This window comes from Eumetopias jubatus, unplaced genomic scaffold, assembly GCF_037043125.1.
Source record: "Eumetopias jubatus isolate StellerSeaLion01/CBP00866 unplaced genomic scaffold, mEumJub1_p1.0 scaffold_86, whole genome shotgun sequence".
Taxonomy (NCBI): domain Eukaryota; kingdom Metazoa; phylum Chordata; class Mammalia; order Carnivora; family Otariidae; genus Eumetopias; species Eumetopias jubatus.
The window spans coordinates 197,378-220,201 of record NW_028274892.1 but is presented as its reverse complement, the minus strand read 5'-3'; the positions used below and the strand labels follow the sequence as shown (position 1 = coordinate 220,201).

The 22,824-nt window shown below is 38.4% G+C and overlaps 1 protein-coding gene and 1 long non-coding RNA gene across 3 annotated transcripts in view; one reads left to right on the top strand and one right to left on the bottom strand.

The window, feature by feature from the left end:
* LOC148161715 (cytoplasmic dynein 2 heavy chain 1-like) overlaps nt 1-22,824 on the top strand; it is a 111,283-nt gene that overhangs the window by 51,135 nt on the left and 37,324 nt on the right. The window contains 16 exon segments of the mRNA XM_088020623.1: nt 140-322; nt 1,861-2,084; nt 2,822-2,937; nt 5,778-5,977; nt 6,961-7,225; nt 8,479-8,686; nt 11,521-11,650; nt 14,532-14,687; nt 16,234-16,493; nt 17,541-17,787; nt 18,841-18,992; nt 19,985-20,129; nt 21,702-21,804; nt 22,236-22,254; nt 22,256-22,328; nt 22,331-22,395. Coding sequence (XP_087876749.1) covers nt 140-322; nt 1,861-2,084; nt 2,822-2,937; nt 5,778-5,977; nt 6,961-7,225; nt 8,479-8,686; nt 11,521-11,650; nt 14,532-14,687; nt 16,234-16,493; nt 17,541-17,787; nt 18,841-18,992; nt 19,985-20,129; nt 21,702-21,804; nt 22,236-22,254; nt 22,256-22,328; nt 22,331-22,395 — 2,546 coding nt within the window.
* LOC148161716 (uncharacterized) lies at nt 15,007-20,674 on the bottom strand. 2 transcript variants are annotated; one of them, XR_015767396.1, is made up of 4 exons: nt 20,142-20,674; nt 16,798-16,902; nt 16,291-16,711; nt 15,007-15,580 (listed from the first exon to the last, which is right to left on the bottom strand). It is a non-coding gene; the product is annotated as an uncharacterized LOC148161716 (long non-coding RNA). The 2 variants fall into 2 exon arrangements; XR_015767395.1 differs by having other exon boundaries at nt 15,007-16,711.

Sequence of the window (22,824 nt, the reverse complement as noted above, 5' to 3'; positions counted from 1 at the left end):
CTATTTAATCTGTACTTAAGAGCAAAAGAGGCAGAGGTAGGTGAAATGGTCACCTTGCCCATAAATATCAAAGTATTAAATTATTATTAGAGATCCTAATTATTTTTTCACGGATATAATTTTTGCTGTTATTTTTTAGGGCATCGATGTGAAGTCCATGGGATGAATTTTTGTTGGTTTGGTAAAGTGTGGGGCCTGGGGCTGTCTTGATGAATTCAATAGACTGGAAGAGTCTGTGCTTTCGGCAGTGTCTATGCAGATCCAGGCAATTCAAGATGCTCTGAAGAATCACAGGACTGTGTGCGAACTGCTTGCCAAGAAGGTATAGAGACGCTGGGGATTTAAAACTTCAGATATTTCTTACGACTTCTCGTTACTCCTACTTAGGCACATATTCTGTCTTTATTTCTCCTGGCGCCCCCGTTAAACCTTTTACCTGTGAATTGTCTGAGGTTTCTCACCCCTTTTCGGTCTCCCTTTTCCATTCACCTTCAAAATTTGGGTCCTGAGTACTTCCGTTACAATTGTATCTGGTACTGTTTCCTGGGCACGCACTCCGTGCTGGCCCTGTTTGTAGTGCCCCCGGTGCCGTCTCACCTAGCACCCGTCAGAATCCTCCCAGGGAGGGACTGCTGTACATTTTCCGCTTGATGGATGGGGAAAGCATGGTTGGTGAGTTAGGGGTAAGTCTTGGGGCTGGGAACTGACCCCGAGTCTGTCTCAGTCTGAGGCTTGTGTTTTTGATCCCTGTTCTGCATGGATCTTACAACAGTTAAGTGTTTAGCTGTTTTTCCCTTCCTCACTTTTCCCCATCAGAGATACATATTCACGTCATGACAGTGTGAACTTATTTGTGTACAAAGTGTGAGCTTCTCTATGTAGTGTATAATGTTGAAAACATGGAAAGTTCAAAGACCTGTGAAATTATCCTCTAATCCATAATAACATTTTCACAGGACGGGTTTTTCAGGCCAGGGCAGGGAAGTAAGACCGGTTCTAAATTATTAATATGTCATTTCTGTGCTGCTTCAGCTCTTCATAAAGAAGAAAGAAACTGTTACGTTTTTACCTCTGTGCTGTCAGAATTTCCTTTTTACACCCTGAGTTTTTTTCCTCCTGTAATGAGCTGAAGGAATTGTCCTTTCTCCAGTCAGCACTGGTCTTTCCACTGATGCTCTGGCATCTCCTTCCGAGGGACCGTGTCTTTGTCATTCCCACCCTAGTAGCCCTCCTTCTTCTCCCCATTCCTCGTGGGCTTTGAAACATAACCAACTCTTGTCCTTTTTAGTAACATACAGTGTGATGTGTAATAAAATTACAATATTTGATCTAATTAAAACATAAGCAACCTTCCTTTCACTCATCTTTCCAACCACTTCTCTTTCTCCTTTCTTTCCTTTAGAGCCAGATTTTTTTTCCTCTAGGTGTTTCTGCTTGCTTCCCATTCATTGTTTGCACACTCTGATTTGGCTTGAAGTGTGCTGTTGCAGATGCTCCTGCCAGGTACTGTCATGGTACCCTGCTCTCCCCTGTTACAACACGAATCACATGGTGCTTGCTTATAGCCTGTAAGCTCCTGGAGGGCATAAACTGGTACTGACTTCTGCTCGGAGTTGTGTTGTCTCTGTGTACCCAGCAAAGGGCCTGGAACAAGGAGGCTTTCAGGAAGCATAGACACCTCACAGAACTGATTATAAGGGACCTCTGTAAATAGTGTTGCTCCTAAGGAGGTTATCGTATGTTTTTGCCAAGGTATAAGATTTGTGTGTAGAAATATGTACAATAAAATTTCTGTTAGCAACCCATTTTATATTTATAGTTACAAATATTTAATGCCCATATTTTAAATTAACATTTCAGGTAGAAATAAATTCTAATTCTGGAATTTTTATCACAGTGAATCCTGCTGGAAAGGGTTATGGAGGAAGACAAAAGCTACCTGACAATCTTAAACAGCTTTTCAGGCCAGTAGCCATGTCTCGTCCAGACAATGAACTTATTGCAGAAGTTATTCTGTATTCAGAAGGCTTCAAGGATGCCAAAGTCTTGGGCAGAAAATTGGTCGCTATCTTCGATCTCTCCAGGTGAGTTTTCCTCTCAAATATTTTTATATTTTTTGGTTCCAGTGATTGATGATGGATTAGTGATCATTTTTCACATTTGTCCAATGTACCTATTCAGTGATTTTCATATTGGTGATTATATTGTACTTAAGGTATCGATAGGGGAGATTCTAGTTTAACATCTGACTCCAAACTATTTGTTTTCCTTAAATGCTATTAATTTGATCTCACTTCTTTTCAGCAAAATATTTTTATTGGGGTGCTCCAGCTAAATGATCTTGATCGAACGAATTTATCAGCAGACCCTTCAAAGCCTACTGTTCTTTGGAGGGAATCTTCCACAATTTTTCGTCTGTCTTATTTCTAGTAATAGCAATGGACTTTTAGCTTCTTTGGGTGACCTAGAATTCTGGTTCATGTTACTAAAGAGCTGGTGAGAACTGGAGTGACAGAAACTGAGAGCCAGATGGGTGGATTGAACAGTTGAGGGATAATAGTCACAGCTGCTTGTCCTTTAGTGTCTTCAGGAAGGTAATTAGCCAGGTCACGACAGCTTTACCCTGACCCTTGGGAATCGGCCATCTTCAGTGTTTCACTGGAATGATCATGTCCTATGACTGGGTTCTTTATGTAAATTGATGGAATATCAGTACTCGTTTCTATGTGTCCGTAGTTACAGTCTGTATTTCTTTAAATACAGCGATAGAAATAATTTCTTATAGCTATCTGATGCTTTGTGATTTCTATGTCTATTTAAGGGAACTTTTGACACCTCAGCAACATTACGACTGGGGTCTGAGAGCCTTGAAGACCGTTCTTAGAGGAAGTGGAGGCCTTCTTAGGCAGCTGAAGAAAAGTGGCATTGAACAGAATGGTAGGACTTGTTAATCAGATACAGTTTTATTTAAAAAAAGCAACTACTTTAATTTAGAACACTTTTAGATTTATAGAAAAGTAATAAAGATGGTTTTTAAATACTTGGCCCCCAGTTTCTGTTGTTAACATCTTACATTAGCATGCTATATTTTATCACAATAGTAGACCAATATTGATGTTATTTTTTAACTGAAGTCCATACTTCATTCACATTTTCCCTAATTCTTACCTAATGTCCTATCATAACTTTAAAATGTGCATTAAATACTAAATAGTAGTGCTATATAGAGGAACAGTCTAGTCCGCTTCTCCTCAATCTTTGCTGTACATTTAGAATCACCTAGAGGCTTGTTAAAACACTAGTGTGGGGTCCCTATGCCCAGCTTCCTGATTCAGTAGGTCTGGGGCAGAGCCTGAGAATTTCTCTCATCTGAAAACAACAACCGTAGAAACTTACAGGGATTTTTTTCTTTCAAAGAGATAGTATACCAAGCAAAATTACCCTTTAAAAAAAAAAAAAAACTTGATTACAAAAAATACCTTTCAACTGTAGAATAGTTTTCAAGTTACAGTAAAGTTACAAAGATAGCATTCCCATTGTCTCCTCTCATTTATTATGGTACATTTGCCAAAACTAGGAACCTGAGGCTGGCATATTACTGCTAACTGACGTCCGGACTTCGTTTGGACTTCACCTGTTCTATCGTTAATGCCCTCTTTCTGCTCCAGGATCGAGGCTAAGGCTCCTCATTGCCTCCAGTTGTTATGTCTCCTCAGTCTCCTTGGCGCTGTGACACTTTCTCAGTTACTTTGGTTTTGTTTCCTGGCTACAGGTCATGTGTCATGTAGACTCTTCCTCAGTCTGGGTTTTGTCGTGGTGTTTCTGTCATGATGAGACCAGGTTCTGAACATTTGGAAAGAACACCAGAGAGGTGAAGGGCCCATCTTAACCACATTGTATCAGTGTGTGCATGATGACTGCATGACGTCACTGCTGATGTTCACCTTCCTGGATTATTTTAGAATTTGCCAGGTGTCTCCGCTGGAATAGTAACTGTGAAATTACTGTTCTCCCCCTTCCCTACTATACTTTTCTGAAGCTAGTTACTAAATGTGGCTCACCTTCAGACAGGCAGGCAAGGATTAAGCTCCATCTCTTAGAGGGGGGAGTATCTGCAAATATTATCTGAAACTCTTTTGTAAATAAGATTTGTTTCTTCTTTCCTACTTAATGTATTTATCAAATCATTTATTCAGATCAGACTCATGACATTTTATTGTACTTTACCACCTTTTTCCCCCGATTTGTATAAGATAAATGATTCCCCCACCCATGGTTGTGTGCCTTTATGAAAGGCCAAATATTCAGCTCTGTAGATTGCTGTTAAAAACTAAGTTGGGGGGGCCGATGGCTCAGTTGGTTAAGTGTCCAACTCTTGATTTCGGCTTAGGTCATGATCTCAGGGTCCTGGGATCGAGCCCCGAGTTGGGCTCCATGCTCAGCACAGAGTCTGCTTGAGTTTCTTTCCCTCTTGCCTGCCCTTTCTTTCTCTCTTCATTAAATAAATAAAATCTTTTTTTTATAAACTAAGTTGAAACACTGAAAATAAGTCAGCATAGAAAAACACACCATGTAAAATGATTTATTCAGGCTTTAAGTGATTTAAGTATACATCTTAAAAAAAGGAAGCTGCTTTAGCTCTATTAATGGGTTGGCCTGTGCCAGGGAAGATAAATCATTTGATGAGCTACTTCAATTACTATTTTTCTGTTGTCTCTCTCTGATTTTTAAGAGACACTGAAACCATACCTGTAGTGATTACAGATGGCTTACTGCTGCTTGGGGTAGGCTCTGCTGTGCCCACGCCTCTCCGCACGCACTTAGACATGGAAACACTCAGCAGCTACAGAGGAACGCCAGCCTGCAGAGGGTTTCCTGCCTTCATTGGTATATCTTACCTAATTAATATCCTGGAAAAAATAAGAATCTTGCAATGATGGTAGCATTTACATTGGGTTTAGGGATGGGTTTATGAACCACTTTTGAGCAAGTCTGATTAAAGACTGTTGCTCAGTGTGTTGGTTTTCAGTCTCAGGACTGAAACTTCTGGGAGGCATCCTGGCGTATTTGGAGATACCTGAGTCTGCACTTCGCTGATTTGGATGCGAGTCCCAGCTGTTAGACTGCTCTGCTGTCTCCGGTAAATCACTTAAACCCTTAGAGATTTAATACCCTCATCTAGAAAACCAGGATAATGTCATACTTTCTTACTTTATACAATTGTTGAAGGATCACATAAAAGTAGTAAAGTTCTATAAAATTATAAGTGCTGGCAACTTCTATTTTATTTTATTTTTTTAAGATTCTTTTTTTTGAGAGAGAGAGAGAACGCACATGAGTGGAGTAGGGACAGAGGGAGAGGGAGAGAGAATCTCAAGCAGACTACCTGCTGAGGCTGGAGCCCAACACGGGGCTTGATCCCAGGACCCTGACATCATGATCTGAGCTGGAAGCAAGAGTCAGACACTTAACCAACTGAGCTGCCTGGGCGCCCCAAGGATTTTTATTATTAATTAAAGTCTGGGAACCCTGGGACTCAAATTCTATGGAAGAGAGTCCAGAACTGTACTTAGGGATCCTTATTTCTCAGTGGTCAAAAGATAGTAAGGTAAGCTTGTCAATTCACTTGGTATCAGAGGGCTTTAACTGTCACTAAATTCTAGCACATCATTTAATTACTGGTAACGAATATCATGGTATTTGAAAATTGTGTTTACAGTCATTAAAACTTTCTAAATTCAGTAACTAATAATTTTAAAATCAAACTTTTTCTCCAGTTGAGGAAAGTCATATTGTGGTACAAGCGTTGAGACTTAATACAATGTCAAAGTTTACGTTTGCTGATTGCTCACGGTTTGATGCGCTGATTAAAGATGTGTTTCCTGGGATTGACTTTAAAGAAGTGGAATATGGTGAACTGAGTTCTGCACTACAGCAAGTGTTTGAGGAGGCCAATTATGAAATCATACCTAATCAGGTAACCATCAAGAATACTTTGTAATAGGAGCACCTGTGTGGCTCAGTTGGTTAAGCATCTGACTCTTGATTTTGGCTCAGGTCATAATCTCGGGGTCATGAGATCGAGTCCCACATCGGGCTCCATGCTCAGTGTGGAGTCTGCTTCTCCCTCTCCCTCTGCTCCTCCCCCCGCTTGCACTCTCTTTCTCTCTCAAATTAAAATTTTAAAAAAAGAGTATAATATATTGATCCTTTCTCCTAGTTAATTCCTTATTAACTGTTTTATCTTTTATCTTTCCATTTAAATCTCACTTACTCAGGGATGCCTTCCCTGATCTTTGAGTCCAGATGAAGTTTCCTTGCTGTGTGTTTCATTATTTTTCTTTCTCATGTACTTATTAATGCTTAATTGTATATTTGACTAATATTGATTTTCCCCCACCAGATACAGTGTTCCTGGAATGTGGGATCCATGTCTATTTTTGTTCATCATTTTATTCCTAGTGCCTCTTACAGAGCCTGGCCCATAATAGATCCATCATATATATTTTTGATAATTGATTACATACGATTTAGTTTCACTTTGACAATTTCTTAGGAGAAATTCTTTTTAGTAGCTTTTTTTATGTAGCACAAGTACATGTTCAAAATGAACATTTTTCCCTCTTTTTTTTTGAGAGATACAGGATATAAATGCATGAATCAACTAATGAATAAAATAATGCATATATTATATTTGAATGAGTGAGTAAAATAATGAACATATTGTCGAATGACTTGGAAAGTATACTTGTTTCTTTTAAAGAAATACTGGATTTAAAGATCATGGTGTAAACATGCTCAGATTTATTTAAGTGTCATTTTGTTTAAGGCTGTATCTTCCACTGAAGAAATCAAAGGCTTTAATTTTATATGTATGGAATAGAACGACTGTTATAGAATGAGAACAGAACTATGGTTGTGTACTATAAATCATATACAAACATGTTTCTTTTCTACTAGATCAAGAAGGCTTTAGAATTGTATGAACAGTTACGCCAAAGAATGGGAGTTGTCATTGTTGGTCCAAGTGGTGCTGGGAAATCAACGCTGTGGAGGATGTTAAGGGCAGCGCTGTGTAGAATTGGCAGAGTGGTCAAACAGTATACCATGAATCCCAAAGCTATGCCTCGACATCAGCTGTTAGGCCATATTGACATGGATACCAGGGAATGGTCTGATGGCGTTTTGACAAACAGCGCTCGCCAAGTGGTCCGAGAACCTCAAGGTTGGTCTGTGTTTTGTGATTCCTTGCTTTCCTTAGTACTTTTTAGAAGATGACAGAACTTGTCTTTAATGCTGTTCTTATTAAAGTCTTACACATAACCATAAACTGCCTTGTAAATGGTGTATGTTGACCATTTACTTCAGAGGGGCCCAAGATGTGCTGTCGTGTTGATCTAGACTGAATAGGAACTTCTGTTATAATAGAAACTTGGAGTAATCTGGGTGAGTTGCAAATCACAACTAGATTAATTTACTGAAAAAACAGAAAATCTATTTTTGCCTCACGAATAAGATGACAAATTTTATTTGGGGTTAAAATTGGTGTGTGTGTGTGTGTGTGTGTAAACACTTTTAACTCATGAGTTGGAATACAGTGTTTTGAATCATTTTGAAAATTTAAGTCGTAAAATGGTAATCATCTTGCTCTCAGCTTTTTGGTTTGGTGTTTAAAGGGATTTTTGGCCAGAATCTGAGAAGACTTCCTACTTTTTATTAGGTCATAATTAAAAGTTGTTTTTCTAAGCCAGTGAGGGAAGGGTTTAGAACTGAGACATTGGAAGAGATTTTCCATGTAGTTTTTCATTTTCACTGTGGTTAATAATATCACACTCAGTAAAAACCAAATATTGCCTGTATTGACTTGTCACATTTTTATGGGTGATATTATCCTGTTTGAATTGTCTCAAAGTACACTTGAAACCATTCTCATCTTAGGGAGGATGGATTTGAAAAAATGGTTTGTCTCCAAAAAGACTTGTGTACACAGCACTGCTTCTCCCCTTTGAAGTCAACTTTTTATATATCAAAGAGATTTGATGGGCGAATTTTGTATTTCTCAAGTAGGATGCTAAAAATGGGTTTCCTATCTTTTCTACAAGAGATACTACATTCTTATGACCTGGTAGAAGACAAAGGTGTGGAGAATATCTCACAAGGTCATGGGACTGGAAATAGCCCAGTCTTGCAAACCATCTTTTCCTTTAGTTCTGTATGTTTGGGGACAGGTAGAGCATTATCATAGGGCATGTGGCTGAGGGACAGGTAGGGTGTTATTACATGAGTCCTCGAGCTCGGCTGCAATGCGGAGTCACGGGGAAAATCTCAGCTTGTTCTACTTTAGCTCTTCATAATATAAAATAACACTTGGTGGAAGTTACTTCTGAAGAGTAAGAGATGGTTATTTGATTCCTTATTTTTAGTTGTTATCACTGCGTATAGTTTTGTTTTACTTCCACTTCTTTGTTTTGAAAATAGATGTCAGCTCATGGATAATATGTGATGGTGATATTGACCCCGAATGGATAGAGTCCCTGAATTCTGTTCTGGATGACAATCGACTCCTCACCGTGCCCAGTGGAGAAAGGATTCAGTTCAGCCCAAATGTTAACTTTATATTTGAAACTCATGATTTAAGTTGTGCCTCGCCAGCCACAATATCTAGAATGGGAATGATCTTTCTTAGGTAAACCATCAGAGCACTTGCCTATGTGATGTGAGAATATTCTTCAGTTATTGGTATGGTTTCGTAGCTAAGTGGAATAAGTGTTGTATGAATGATGTATAAATATGTGTTTCCTCGTTTTTTACTAACTTCTTCCGTTAGGTTTTACTTCATTCAGAGAGTAACTTTTATTGCAGTTCAGTTGTTTCAGTGTTTAGTGTATTACAGTTACTAAGGATTGTGTTTGCTTCAGTGAGACAGCAAGTATTTCATTGTTTCTTTTTTTTCTCTTACTTTTGTTTAAATGTTACAAGTGCAGAGAAGTGAAGAAGTTGGTTATGAACTAGAGGCTGATAATCCAGAACTAAATAGCAATATTTGAATTATAGAATCTTAGATTCATAGAATTTTAGGCCCAACCTAGGCCAACCTAGGGAAGTGACCTTTCACTGTTCAAATTGGAAACCTCCTGACTTAATTTTTACTTTCTTCCTCAGTGTATTTGCTTCAGGGGTAAAAATGAAGAATAAACTAATTTTAGATATCATGTATAGTAGTTTCATGCCAGAACATAGACATTACAGCCAGTTTCATTTTCCAAAATGAGTAATTAGAAAGCTTTCTTTCGTTTTTTGAATTGCTGTTTTAGAACTTGACACTTAGGGGTCTATATAAATGCTAACTGCCCTACTCTCTTAGCACCGTTTGAAGCCATTTTTGGTGTTATCAAGTTGGTTCAGATTGTTTCTAAAATTAATTGCTTACTTCTTTGCTAGTATTTTAGGGAACATTTAAATTAAATAGTCATGAACTCCAATTAAAATTTTTAGGTATTATTAAAAGATACACCATTGTGTTTATAACTTTCATAGCTGTCTCACACAGTTTGTCTACTTGTTCAACATACTCTTATAATCTGGTGAGAAAAGTGGCATAAAGGGGAAGTTTATAACTAAATGTTGAAATCTTTATTGAATGCCTGTTATGTATGTGACTTTAAGTCAGGCATTTTAGGAGAGACAGAACAAGAAAGGGATAAGACTAATACAGAGGGCTTGTCTTTGTGGAGCATCCCTTCAAGTAGAGGAGATAAAATAAATGGAACAATTATATCACAAGGTAGAATATAAGTGACGTAAGTGGTAAATAGAGTGCCATAGATATTTAGCAGAAAGAAAGACCATGTATTGCTGCACGGGATTTAAAAATTGTTGGTGAACCCGATATTGTTTGTGAGAGGCATGATGAATGTATATGATTGCATGAAAAATACAAATACGTGGTAACATTTTTGCTGCTTTTGATTAGCTTGTACCTTGGTTTTAGGTTTCATTCATTTCTTCATTTGTTGAGCACTTGCTATGTTATAGGCCAAAAGAGGACCTTCTGATAGTGAAAGAGAATGCTGTTAATTATGCTGGGACAGTAAACCAGATCGTCCTGGACAAACCAAGATGTGTAGTTGCCATAGGCACTGGGGAGACACCGTTGACCACAAAGTCTTTATTCTGCAGGGGCTCCGAGAGTCTTTGGTTTTCAGACTTGAGCTGATCTAATGTAACTTATGTATTTACTTTTTTTTTTAAGTTTTTTTTTTTAAGATTTTATTTATTTATGTGACAGAGAAAGAGAGAGAGTGAGCGCTAGCACAAACAGGGGAAGCAGCAGAGGCAGAGGAAGAAGCAAGCCTCCCGCTGAGCAGGGAGCCCAATGCGGGGCTCGATCCCAGGACCCCTGGGATCATGACCTGAGCCGAAGGCAGACGCTTAACGACTGAGCCACCCAGGTGCCCCACGTATTTACTTTTGATCATCCCATTTTTCTTTTCCTTTTTACCTGGATAGAAATGTGAGAGGAGAAATTCAAGGGCTCAGTAGTTATAGTGGTAGAGTAGGAAAGAAGTGGCAAAATCATGAACCCTTGTCTATTCTAAAATTGTTTATGAATTGTTTTTACCATAATTTTTTATAATTAAGATATAATTTTGAATAAGATGTCAGTATTATATTTAATTTCAGTCACTGAATGTTACTCATGTAATGAGGTGTTTTGCTAAAGGAATTGTATTTTACTTGACAGATCTTTGAGGTTTTGTTTTTTCTTTTTTTAGATCTTTGAGTTTTAATAGTGGCATGAGAATTTAGGTAGTTGGCTTTTTTTGAGAGCGAGAGAAGAAGAAAAAAATATTTTTAAAGATCTGTATTAAGTTGCAGCTGTCCTTGAACTCTACTGTGTTTTTGAATCACCCAGAGATTTTGTTAAAGTGAAGATTTTGTTTCAGTAAGTCTGAGATGGGATTTGGGATTGTCTATTTCTCTATTCCTAAGGATTTAGACAACTTTTTGGCTAATCTGTATATAATTCCTCTTTGTGTTTATAATATAGATAAAAATTATTTGCTTTATTTTATAGAAAATGGCATATACGTATATATGTGTGTGTGTGTGTGTGTATACGTAACTAACATGTACATGTACATAGAGAAATAACTAAAGTTAACTCTTATACTAGCAGATACAATACCAGTGTAGAATAATGTTTATCGGAGCAGAAATTCATTTTGAGAGAAAATTGACAGTGTCTTCCTTTTTTTTTTTTTTTAAGATTTTATTCATTTATTTGAGAGAGAGAAAGCTGGAGACTGAGAAGGAGCAGAGGGGGAGGGGCAGAGGGAGGAGAAGGCTCCTCGCTGAGCAGTGAGCCCAAAGGACGTGGGGCTCAGACATGGGGCTTGAGCCCAGCACCCTGGGATCATGACCTGAGCCAAAGGCAGACACTTCACTGACTGAGCCATCTAGGCACCCCTAACAGTATCTCCCTACGTAATTTCTTCCATGCTTATTAATCTGTTTCAGTGATGAAGAGACAGATGTTAATTCTCTGATAAAATCTTGGTTGAAGAATCAGCCTCCTAATTATAGGAATAATCTTGAAAACTGGATTGGAGATTACTTTGAAAAGGCTTTACAGTGGGTTCTGAAGCAGGTAAGTTAGCCATAATATTTCATAATTAATCATTTAGGCCAGAAGTACAGTGATTAAGAGTGTTGCTTAGAGGTAGCTGCCTTCTAGTGGATCTCAGCCAGAATCTGGGGGCAGAGTGAGAAGTAGGTGTCTTCCCTGCTATCCCGCTCTTTGTCTTGGCTTAACTTTCTTTATGGTGTCTTAAAACACTTCAGTTCTCTCACCTACAATATCCTGCACTGCTTACCTAAAAATCTTGAATAGTGGAATCTCCCATTGTTTACTAGCAAAATGATGTTACTGTCACATTTCACTGTCAGTAAATGCCTGCTTGTATTTGCTTGTATTTCGTGCTAAAAACAACGTCAAGGTAATACTAAAGTAGAAGAGGGATGGCGAGTTATTTACAATATTATTAAGAACTGCTTGTGCCGACATTATTGCATATCTAACATACGTATCAAGCATATCACTAGACAAGGCAGGACAGACTCCTTCCTTGGGAGGGTTTGCCTAATGGAGAAAAATGAGGTGTGAAAAGATCATCAAAATCAGATGAAGAGAGTATTGCTGTCTTCCAGGAGAGTTTAAAAAGGTGATCACACTTGATTTTGAATTTGAATCCCTGAATAGCAGTTTCACATGCACAGAGACAGGGAGGACTTTTACAGGTTCTACACAATTTTTCAGCTATTTCCGGTTTTTGTGTCATTGCTTTTCTGAGAAATGTGAACATAGAAAAGTAGAGGAAATAAATAGCAGTGGAAGTACTTTTTGGAAGCATCTGATTGCTAATCTGAACTGGATTTAGTGGTTGCTACTTGGGGATTGAATAAGATTTACCAAGAAATGGAGATCTCCCTTCAGTTTTCTTACCTTTTTCCTTTCCTGACTGTAAGGATGAGAGATGGTGGGACAGGGATTGGTGAGGAGTGGGGTGTGAATGACGGAGGTTCCCTGGAGGCCTCAGGGGACGAAGCACTCCCTCCAGCCTGACGAGCTGTCTTCTTCTTTCTGGTATAACTGCATGCATTCAGCTCGAAGCACCTTGAGGGCAAGGACCAAGCTGTAGTGTATCTACAGACCCAGGTGTGGTGCTGAGACATGCATGAATGAGCATGTATGTGCTTTAGTAAATACCTGCTGCCTCTGGCCTCGCTCCTTTTCAGTGGATATGTGGGGATTTCAGGAACATGAAATATGCAGAGCTAGCAAGGCACTCCAGGACAGGTTCCTTGAGGTCATCTGCGTGGATGCTGTTTTTGTTAGAAAGAGAAATATAACACTGGGTGGGATATATTGATATACAGGGGTTTCTGAGTGTAGGCATGAGGACGGGATAAGATGATCAAGCCATAGAGTGGATATAATCAGTTAGAAAATAAACTGATTCTGTTTTGAGGTCAGGTCCCTGTGATTATTTGACATTTTTTTAATGTATTGATGCTTCCTTCCTTCTTATTTTGTACTTTGTTCACTGTGTTCAGATTCTGAGAAATATACCATAATGGTTACTGTAACCACATGCTGATTTTATTTATAACTGGAGCTTTGCCTTCTTGTATCATTTTAGCAAATTAGACAATGTAGAAGAAAATGCGAGGGTTTCCTTTATCTTGCCTTTAAAGCCTGGAACTCTTAGCATGACCCAAACAGCTGGATTTCTGTTCATCTCCTCCTTTTTTCCTGCTCTTTCTCCCATTTCTCCAACCCTCTAAAAATATTTTTTTTTATGCAGAGTGATTTTTAAAAATATGTAAATTGGATCATTTTACTCTCTTAAAAACACTTTAAAAGTAGTGAAGATAAATGTTACAGTCCTTACCACGGCCTACGCAATTCTGCATACTCTGGCCCTTGCCTCCCTCTCTGCATTTCTGAACCACCCCAGTGGCTTACCTTTGCCTATTCTGTGTTCTCTGCATGCCAGAAAGATGTCACCCTTCAGATGCTGGCTTAACTGTCGCTGTTTTCAAAGAGACGGGCTCTCCATCTGCGTTATTCTGAGAGCACTCTCTTCTCCTTCTCTGGAGCTTTTTTTTTTTTTTTTTTAATTCATTTGAGACTCAGAGATAGAGAGCGGCGGACAGAGGGAGAAGCAGGCTCCCCACGGAGCAGGGAGCCCAATGCGGGACTCGATCCCAGGACCCTGGGATCATGACATGAGCCGAAGGCAGACGCTAAACCATCTGAGCCACCCAGGCTTCGCTTCTCTGGAGCTTTTACTGGGACTTGTTGACCGTCTCCGCTATGAGACTGGAGTTACACAAGTGGAAGTTTCTGTTTAGTTCACCTTTTTTTTCCCCCATACTAAGCACCACAGGGACATGTGACTGATGCATAAATGGTTCTCTGTAAATACTTAGAGATTGAGTGGATGAGAACCTTTTTCCCTTTTAACCCCCCAGCAGTTTGTGCACGGGTTCCAGAGGCCCACAGATCGAAATCATCTACACCATTGCAACCCACAGGTTTCATTTTAAATTGTGCGTAGAGAGCCAGCTCCACATGGTTTTTTGTGTTAAGTCTGCTTTTAGCAGCCATACTTGTCCAGTGTCCTCTAGTTTCCTTTTTATCAGCAGGAGGAAATGGGGGACTGTTCTTTTTAGATCAGTGCTCAGTGATGTACTTTTTCTTTTATTTTCTTCAAGTTTAGGAAGTAAACACATCTACTTAAGGACTCTAGCACTTACTGCTAGAAATGCACAATTGTATTTTTATGATCACTTTATTTTCAAAGTTTATACATGTAAACTGGATGAAATGAAAACTTTCTACATCTTTAGCAGAGGGTTGCATTTAACGATCATACTTGAAAAGATATGTGAGTGTAAATCTGTATGTTTCTGTGTTTACCAATTAATGTTTGTTTTTTGTCTGTACAATGGATTTTAATCAACAGAATGACTATGTGGTTGAAACAAGTTTGGTTGGGACTGTGATGAACGGTCTGTCACATCTACGTGGATGCCAAAATCATAACCAATTTATTATTAATCTCATACGGGGACTTGGCGGAAATCTGAACATGAAATCACGTCTGGAACTCACCAAAGAGGTGGTGCACATTTAAAATCTATATTCAGTCAAGATTTTTCTTTAATTTTCATGGACTCTTAATTGCCAAAATCGTGATTTGTAATTGTAAGGTATAGAACCTTTTAATTTTGAAATTAATGCTTTCAATGGAAGAGTTATGCGTTTGAATATGTGTACTTATTTTTTCCTTTGAACAAGTTTATGGTGTTTTATGATATTAAAATTTTATAAAATGTTTAATAGGCTATAGTATGGACCATATCTTTTGTTAGACATTTTTGAAACTAATTAGCCACATGAATATATATAATTATTCATTTTTAATTTTAGAATTATACTTTTTTTTAAAGATTTTATTTATTTACTTGACAGACACAGCAAGAGCAGGAACACAAGCAGGGGGAGTGGGAGAGGGAGAAGCAGGCTCCCCGCTGAGCAGGGAGCCTGATGCGGGGCTCGATCCCAGGACCCCGGGACCATGACCTGAGCTGAAGGCAGACGCTTAACTGACTGAGCCACCCAGGCGCCCCAGAATAATACATATTTTTAATCATTTATTTAACCAGAACAGTTTTAGCAGTTAGGAATGCTAGGATGGATTAATCATTATCAACATTTTCTTTAATAAATGTAAGGGTATATTTCAGTCAAGTTGTTTATAAAACTGAATCGTATACTTAAGGGATATCATCCTCTCGGCTTTTGTTGAAAACATTGAACATGCATTTCTCTGGGTTGGCTCCAACATCGTGTTTCTGCATTTGCATCATCTGTTTCTTCTTCGGTGCCATCATTTACTACTTCTCTGTGCTCCTCCCCTTCCCGTGGCCGTTCTGTGTCCTTATTGCCAAATGCTTCTCATTTTACCACTCGATCCCAGATTGTATGCTGCTTTGGAGCAGACTTCTCATGCTACAGTTTGGAGGCAAGGTATTAAAGGTTAGCGTCGGGTGAACTCTGATTTATGTCTGTGCAGGTAGCACGTTTTCAGTGTTAGAAGAAGAGCAGCTTGAGAGCAGAGCTAGAACCACCAAAATGGGCGGGACTAGGTTCCTACGCTGAGAAATCGGTGGTTCAGCGTTCATTCAAACTCCTTTAAATAAGTTGAATGCATTTATACCTTGGTGTATGTGCAAACTAGAAGACTTTTATTTATTTACTTGAATTATCATTTAGAGAATAATATTTGACATAGCATGTTGCTTTAATTATAAAAGATATTTGGTGGTAGGTTTAGCACAGGAGAATTTTCTTTCAACTAAGATGATTGACTTTGGGACATGGACTTTGAAGAACCACGAGAGATGATGGAGAAACAAACCGAGGGTTGTAGAGGGGAGGGGGGTGGGGGAATGGGTTAGCCTGGTGATGGGTATTAAAGAGGGCACGTTCTGCGTGGAGCACTGGGTGTTATGCACAAACAATGAATCATGGAACACTACATCAAAAACTAATGATGCAATGTATGGTGATTAACATAACAAAAAATTTAAAGAAGAAAAATAAAATTTCATACACTCTTGTTTGGAGTATGTGATAACCTATCACAACTTCTTCCTCTGCAGGTTTTTAACTGGGCACGAGAATCTCCTCCAGACCCTCACAAACCAATGGATACTTACTACGACCCGAGTAGAGGACGATTAGCATCTTACGTGCTGAAGAAGCCAGAAAACTTGACGGCCGATGATTTCAGGAATGGCCAGACTCTCCCCGTCGTTCAGACTCCTGACATGCAGCGACAGCTGGATTATTTCAAACCATGGTTAAGTTCTGATACTAAACAGCCCTTTCTTCTTGTAGGACCAGAAGGATGTGGCAAAGGGTAAGAGCAGAAGATTGTTGATTGAGGTACATAGTGTGGATTTGTATTCCTTTCTTCTTTTAAAGTAATTTAACAGCTCTCTTACCTTTCTTTTGCTTAAAGTAGCACTTACGTTTTCATGAAGGACTCTTCCCATTGTCACTACTTGTAAAAATGATATGACTGTAGAGAATTATAGAGAAGAATATGTCCTTTTTTCCTGCCAGCTTATGTGTTTTCTGATGGAAAAAGAACAGTCTGAGAAAATACATGCATACAATCCCAACAAAAACTGAATACCTTAGATACGCTCACAAATTATTACCTGCTTTAGTTATAAAAATTGCATCTTGAAGTTAGCTCTCTATTGAAAAATAACTTTTATTTCAGTGTCATTCAGCCTACTTTTAGTGCCTACTGAATGTAGGATCTGGAAATAAAGGAGACATGATTATTAGTTTCACATTTTTAGTAGTAATTTAAAAATTCTGTAAAATCATAGTAAATATTTGTTTAACTTTGAGTACTTAATATCTTTTTTTTTTAAGATTTTATTTATTTATTTGAGAGAGAGAATGAGGGAGAGAGAGAGAGTACATGAGAGGGGGTAAGGTCAGAGGGAGAAGCAGACTCCCTGCTGAGCAGGGAGCCCGATGCGGGACTCGATCCCGGGACTCCAGGATCATGACCTGAGCTGAAGGCAGTCGCTTAACCAACTGAGCCACCCAGGCGCCCCTGAGTACTTAATATCTTAAAATCTTTCCTTCAACTGTGAGGAAACGGTATCTTTTATATGTACTTGATCAGGTTAAATTATTTCTGTAAACTTTGATTTTTTTTTTTGTTCAGTGAGTCCCAAGAATGCCTTCAAATATGAATTTATTTTTTTATATTGTAAATATTAGAAAGCTACTTGTTAAGCCATATCCATGTTTACCATTTTCCCCTTAAACATTATATTACATAATTTAGAAACTGAAATATTTATAAAATAGAAATTTTATATTGACTATACACAGTGTTTAATTGGTTGTATTTTCAAAGTCCAATGTCCTCCATCTCTTGTAGGCTGCTGCTAAGGTATGCCTTTTCCCAGCTCCGGTCCACTCAGATTGCTGTAGTTCACTGTAGTGCCCAGACAACGTCCCGGCATCTCCTGCAGAAGCTGAGCCAGACCTGCATGGTGATCAGTACTAACACAGGTCGCGTGTACAGACCGAAGGACTGCGAGAGACTTGTTCTGTACTTGAAAGATATCAACTTGCCCAAGCTTGACAAATGGGGCACTAGCACTTTGGTTGCTTTCCTGCAACAGGTGAGTCTTACTCCTTGAAGTGTTAGGATGTAATGGGAAAGGGTTAGAAAATCTGCTTTCCTTCTCAGGGTCAGTTTTATCCAGCATGTGTTGTGGACATTAAACTCCCAAAGCTTGTAGTAATCTGGTTCCAGGGCTACTTTCTTCCTGCCTTTTCTTTTTTTTTTTTTTTTTTTTTAAGAGATTTTATTTTTAAGTAATCTCTACACCTAGCATGGGGCTCGAACTCACGACCCCGAGATCCAGAGTCGCTCGCTTTACTGACTGAGCCAGCCAGGTGCCCCCACAAGGCACCCTTCTTTGACGTTCTTCCCTATAGAAGTTAGCATTACAGCAGGATGATGTATGACAGGAAGAGTAAGAACAACCTTCACCTATACTTACTTCCTGTCCTTTATTTCTAAAACAGAGGGAAAGCAGGAGCTGGGGATGATGTGGGATTTGGGGAGATTTCTGTTTCATTTTTCTAGGGATGCATTCTTCAGAGAGCAGGTACATGTCCTTGGTCCTGGCCCCTTATGGGCTTCCTTAGCTCAGTACTCTCCCTCTTAGCCCAAGTAAAGGCGAAGGTCAGAGACCATACATTCTGTCAGTGTGGAAGGCGTTATATATGTGGTTTGCTTCACATTAGAAACCCTGCATTCTAAATTAGAGTTTATTATGTTTATATGGGTTCAAACTTAGCTTTACTATGGAACTGTAGAATATGATAAAATATTTATAAAGAAAACCAAAATAGTTTCCTTATATTTTTCCTGGTTTCTTCCACTTTTTTTTCCCTAATAGCTGGTAGATTTATTTGTCATCTGGATTTTAATGTTTATTAGAGAGAAAAGCACTTTAAAAATGAGCATAATTCAGCTAACATTAATTGAACGTAGAGTCTTGAAGAGTATTATTTTTCAGTGTTATAAGAATTTAAAGTATATTTCAATCTTAAGTTTTTGAGTTAGGTAGAGGAGGATGATTGCATTTGGAAAAAATTGAATTTTATGCAAAAATATTAGAAAATCCTAAGCCTAAAACATTTAAAATACATTTATTTTCAAAAAGGTACTGACATATCAAGGATTTTATGATGAAAATTTGGAATGGGTTAGTTTAGAAAATATTCAGATTGTGGCTTCTATATCAGCCAGAGGAAGACTGGGAAGACATGAGCTGACCACCAGGTTTACCTCCATTGTTCGTCTTTGTGCTGTGGAGTATGTATCATAGTGTTCATAAATTTTTTTTTTTTTTTAAATTTGGGGAGACGCCTTCTGTATTTGAATTTTATTAAAGGCATCCATTAATGATAATTTTTTAAAATGAAGAATATAAAAATAGTTAAACTTGAGTTCTGTTATTTTTTTCCCTGTCTTTTCTAAACTTTAGGCAGTAATTCAGGGTGATAAAGGCATTAATCAGTGCTTCTTAAATATTAGAAATAAAACCCAAAATGTTTTATATCATCTCTGTTCTAAAATGTCAGTATCAGGAATCTGAATGATGGATTTTAGATTTTAATATGGGTTTCCTAAAACAAAAATACTATCAAATTTTATGAAGATAAATAAACATAATGTAAACAGGCACAAGGTGGAGTCAGGTCAGGTGTGTGGGTGACAGCATTAATCCTGATGCATGCATCCATCTCCACGGTCCATAATTGTTGCAAGAACTTGTAAATTTTATGGATATGGAGCTTGTCCTCTGTTCCGTTTTGCCTTAAACAATCTTGTTTTGATGCTTTCATGCTCATTGCACCCATCTATTAAATTGTACTTTCAGAAATGTTATAGCTACCAATTAAGCTGTATTGAAATAGATTTAGCTTTGAGAGAAACAGGTTGATTTCATCTGTTGTATTCTACTTTTACAGTTCTGAGTTGATTACTGCTTTATGGGTCGGCTATACTGAAAATAATTTTTCTGAAGCAAAATTTACCTTTTGGTCCTTTCTAAAAATCAGTGATTTCCAAACAGTTATGTTTTTAAGTAATTTCACTGGAAACTTCTATTAGGTCCCTCAGTATTTGAGAGCAGATAAGTAGGGGTCAGAATAGGGACCTAGAGCCTGGCTTTAGTCCCTGGGTAAAGTGGGGGGGTATCTGAACCTCAGGGCAGCGCAGCTGGAAAACTGCTACAAATGAACATTAATGTAATAATCTAGAACATTGTATTTTCAGCTATTTTCTTATGTGCCTTCTTTCAGTTACCCAGAAAGAGAGCAATTACAGACAATTTATGGAGCATATTTGGAACCGGTTCTCCATAAAAATCTGAAGAATCACTCTGTTTGGGGCTCTTCATCAAAAATCTACCTCTTAGCGGGATCTATGGTCCAAGTGTATGAACAGGTGTGTACTTACTCATTTATACTGTAATTGTTGCGTTTCTTGGTTTCACTCCCAGAGGGACTACCTTTAACGCTGACCTGTGTTGACACTGCGGCTTTCTTTTCGTCTTGTTGATTAGGCTTTTCTACCAGAGAGTGAGCTCTCTGAGTGCAGATGCTCTAATAGACACTCAGTGAATATGGAATGAATGAATTAATGCTGGATGGTTTTTCCGTTTTCAGCTAAAATTTAGTGTATTCAGAATGTTCCTCTTCTTTCCAAAACTGGATCTTTCTCCTGACTTCGATCAGCTTCTGTCTTGGAGACTTCAAACCAGGGAGTGGTCTTTGAGGTTTCTTCTTTCTTGTTGCCTGGGAGGAAATGCTTCCAGTTCCTTCCTTGGTGAAGCGGGACGGGGCTTGAAAACAGGCAGTAAAGGGCACAGAAGACATTCATTCAATACCTTCTTTTCTAGTGCTGGTCCTAGGGATGCAGAGAGGCCTGAGTCTGTTTTCTGGAAGCTTACAGACCAGTCAGGAACTTGGTCCCGTAAATACATTATTACCACAGCCTGATGAGTAGTGGAACTGTGACAGTAGGCACAAGTTACAAATACTGTGGAAGAGGAAGGAAGTGACTCTGCTGTGGTAGTTGTTAAGAGGAGGTGAAATGTGACCTGACTTTGTTTGAAAGATGTATTTATTTATTAGAGTGTGCACCGTGGTGGGGGGAGGGGTGGAGGGAGAGAGGATCTGAAGCCGACTCCACGCTCAGCACAGAGCCCAACTCGGGCCTCAGTCTCACAACCCTGAGATCACGACCTGAGCCAAAATCAAGAAATCAACTGACTGAGCCCCCTAGGCGCCCCGAAATGTGATGTGAGTTTTGAACAATTAATAGAAATTCCCAAAGTGGCTGGAGATGAAAGAAGATCTTCTGAGGTAAAGGGGACAGCTTGCGAAAGTTAGGGAAGTGTTTGTGGAAGATGCTTTTGGCAGTGTTGGAGTAGACGTGGGGCAAGAGAAGTTAGAAAGCATTGATTACTTTCTGAATGAATTCGGAAGCTCAGTGATCAAGGCCGGAACGAGAGCAGTGGTTCCTGTCCATGAGGAGGAAGGCACAGGCTCTCATGGGTCATGCATCAGGAGTCACACTTTGATCCTTCCTGGATCGGTGACTGTTTGAACAGAGACAGCTCTCTGGCTCCTGCCATTAGCAAACATGTCTGTCCCGGACCCGGGAGCGCCTTGGAATTGCAACCGCTGTGTGGAAAGCTTAGCTTCACCTTCCTTGAGTTCCTTTGCTCAGCAGGACTTTTTAACCTTTTATTTTTTCTTGGACAACGTTTGGCAGTTTGTTGAAGCCTATGAATAACCCCTCTTAGAGAATGTTTTTAAATGGGTAAAATATAATGTATGAGGTAACTAAGGAAATCAGTTCTAATAAAATACAGTTTCTACTCACTAGTAGAAACTGGGTATTCCTGTGAGTGTGGTGACTGAAAAATTTATAGCATTATATATTTGGAAATACATTATAAATAAAATATATATTATGTATTGAGAAAACAGTTGACTTTATTTTCTTTTCCAGGTGCGGGCCAAATTTACAGTTGATGATCATAGTCACTATTTCTTTACTCCTTGCATCCTTACCCAGTGGGTTCTTGGCTTATTAAGATACGATTTAGAAGGAGGTAAGTTTTACTTTTATGATTTCAAATTGCTTTTCTTTCTTTGGAATGCCACAGTGTATCTGTGTGTGTACGCATGAGCGTGCGTGCATGTGTGTGTGTGTGTGTGTGTGTGCTAAACTGTTTATGATTGTTGCTGGTAAAATTTGATTTGGGGAAAAATAAAATTGTTAGTGATGTTTAATATGCATTTTGGAATTAGTATTTTTATTGAACAACTAGAGATAATGATGCTTAATATATTCTTTAAATAATCAAAACTTATCAATAACACATTGAATTTTACCTTTTTTCCCATTCCTTATATTTATCTGACGCCAACCTGACGGTATGCAGATTTTTATTCTCTATTTCTTTCTAGTATTATGTTGAGATAGACCACCTGCAAGTCATTTGAATTTTATTACAACTAAAGAAAATGTTGTCTTTTTTAGGATCCTCAAATCACCCACTAGTATGTATTAGAAATCGTAGCTTATGAAGCACGGCGCTTATTTCGTGACAGAATTGTTGGTGCCAAGGAACTTCACATTTATTTGATAGCATTTTAATGTCTGTGTTTCAAGGAGATTGGGGCTCAGATATATTAGACAAATGGCAGGTAATATAGTTATGGAGTTTATGTAATATATAAATGTTATAAGAATTGTAAACTTACTTTTCTTGCTAATAGCATGATTTCGTATTTCTGTGTAAATAAGACGTTTGGGTAGTCTTAATGTAAGGGGCCGTTTTTTCCTTTTGCTAGATTTCTAAATATAAATAAAATATTGTGACAATAGTTGTTTTCTTGGATTCAAGCCATAGTATTTTATATCTGCAATTCAAAATTAGGTTTCCTGAGGAATTTTTATTAATAAAGGTTTTATTTAAAGCTGTATGTGTATGAGACTTAAAGATCATTGGGAAAATCCATATTTGATTATAATTAACTTTTGCTTAAAAGTAAATCATGTCATCAGCACAGAACTTCTTATGTACTCTTGTCTACAGCTTCACCCACAGTTAGGATAAATAAAGCGT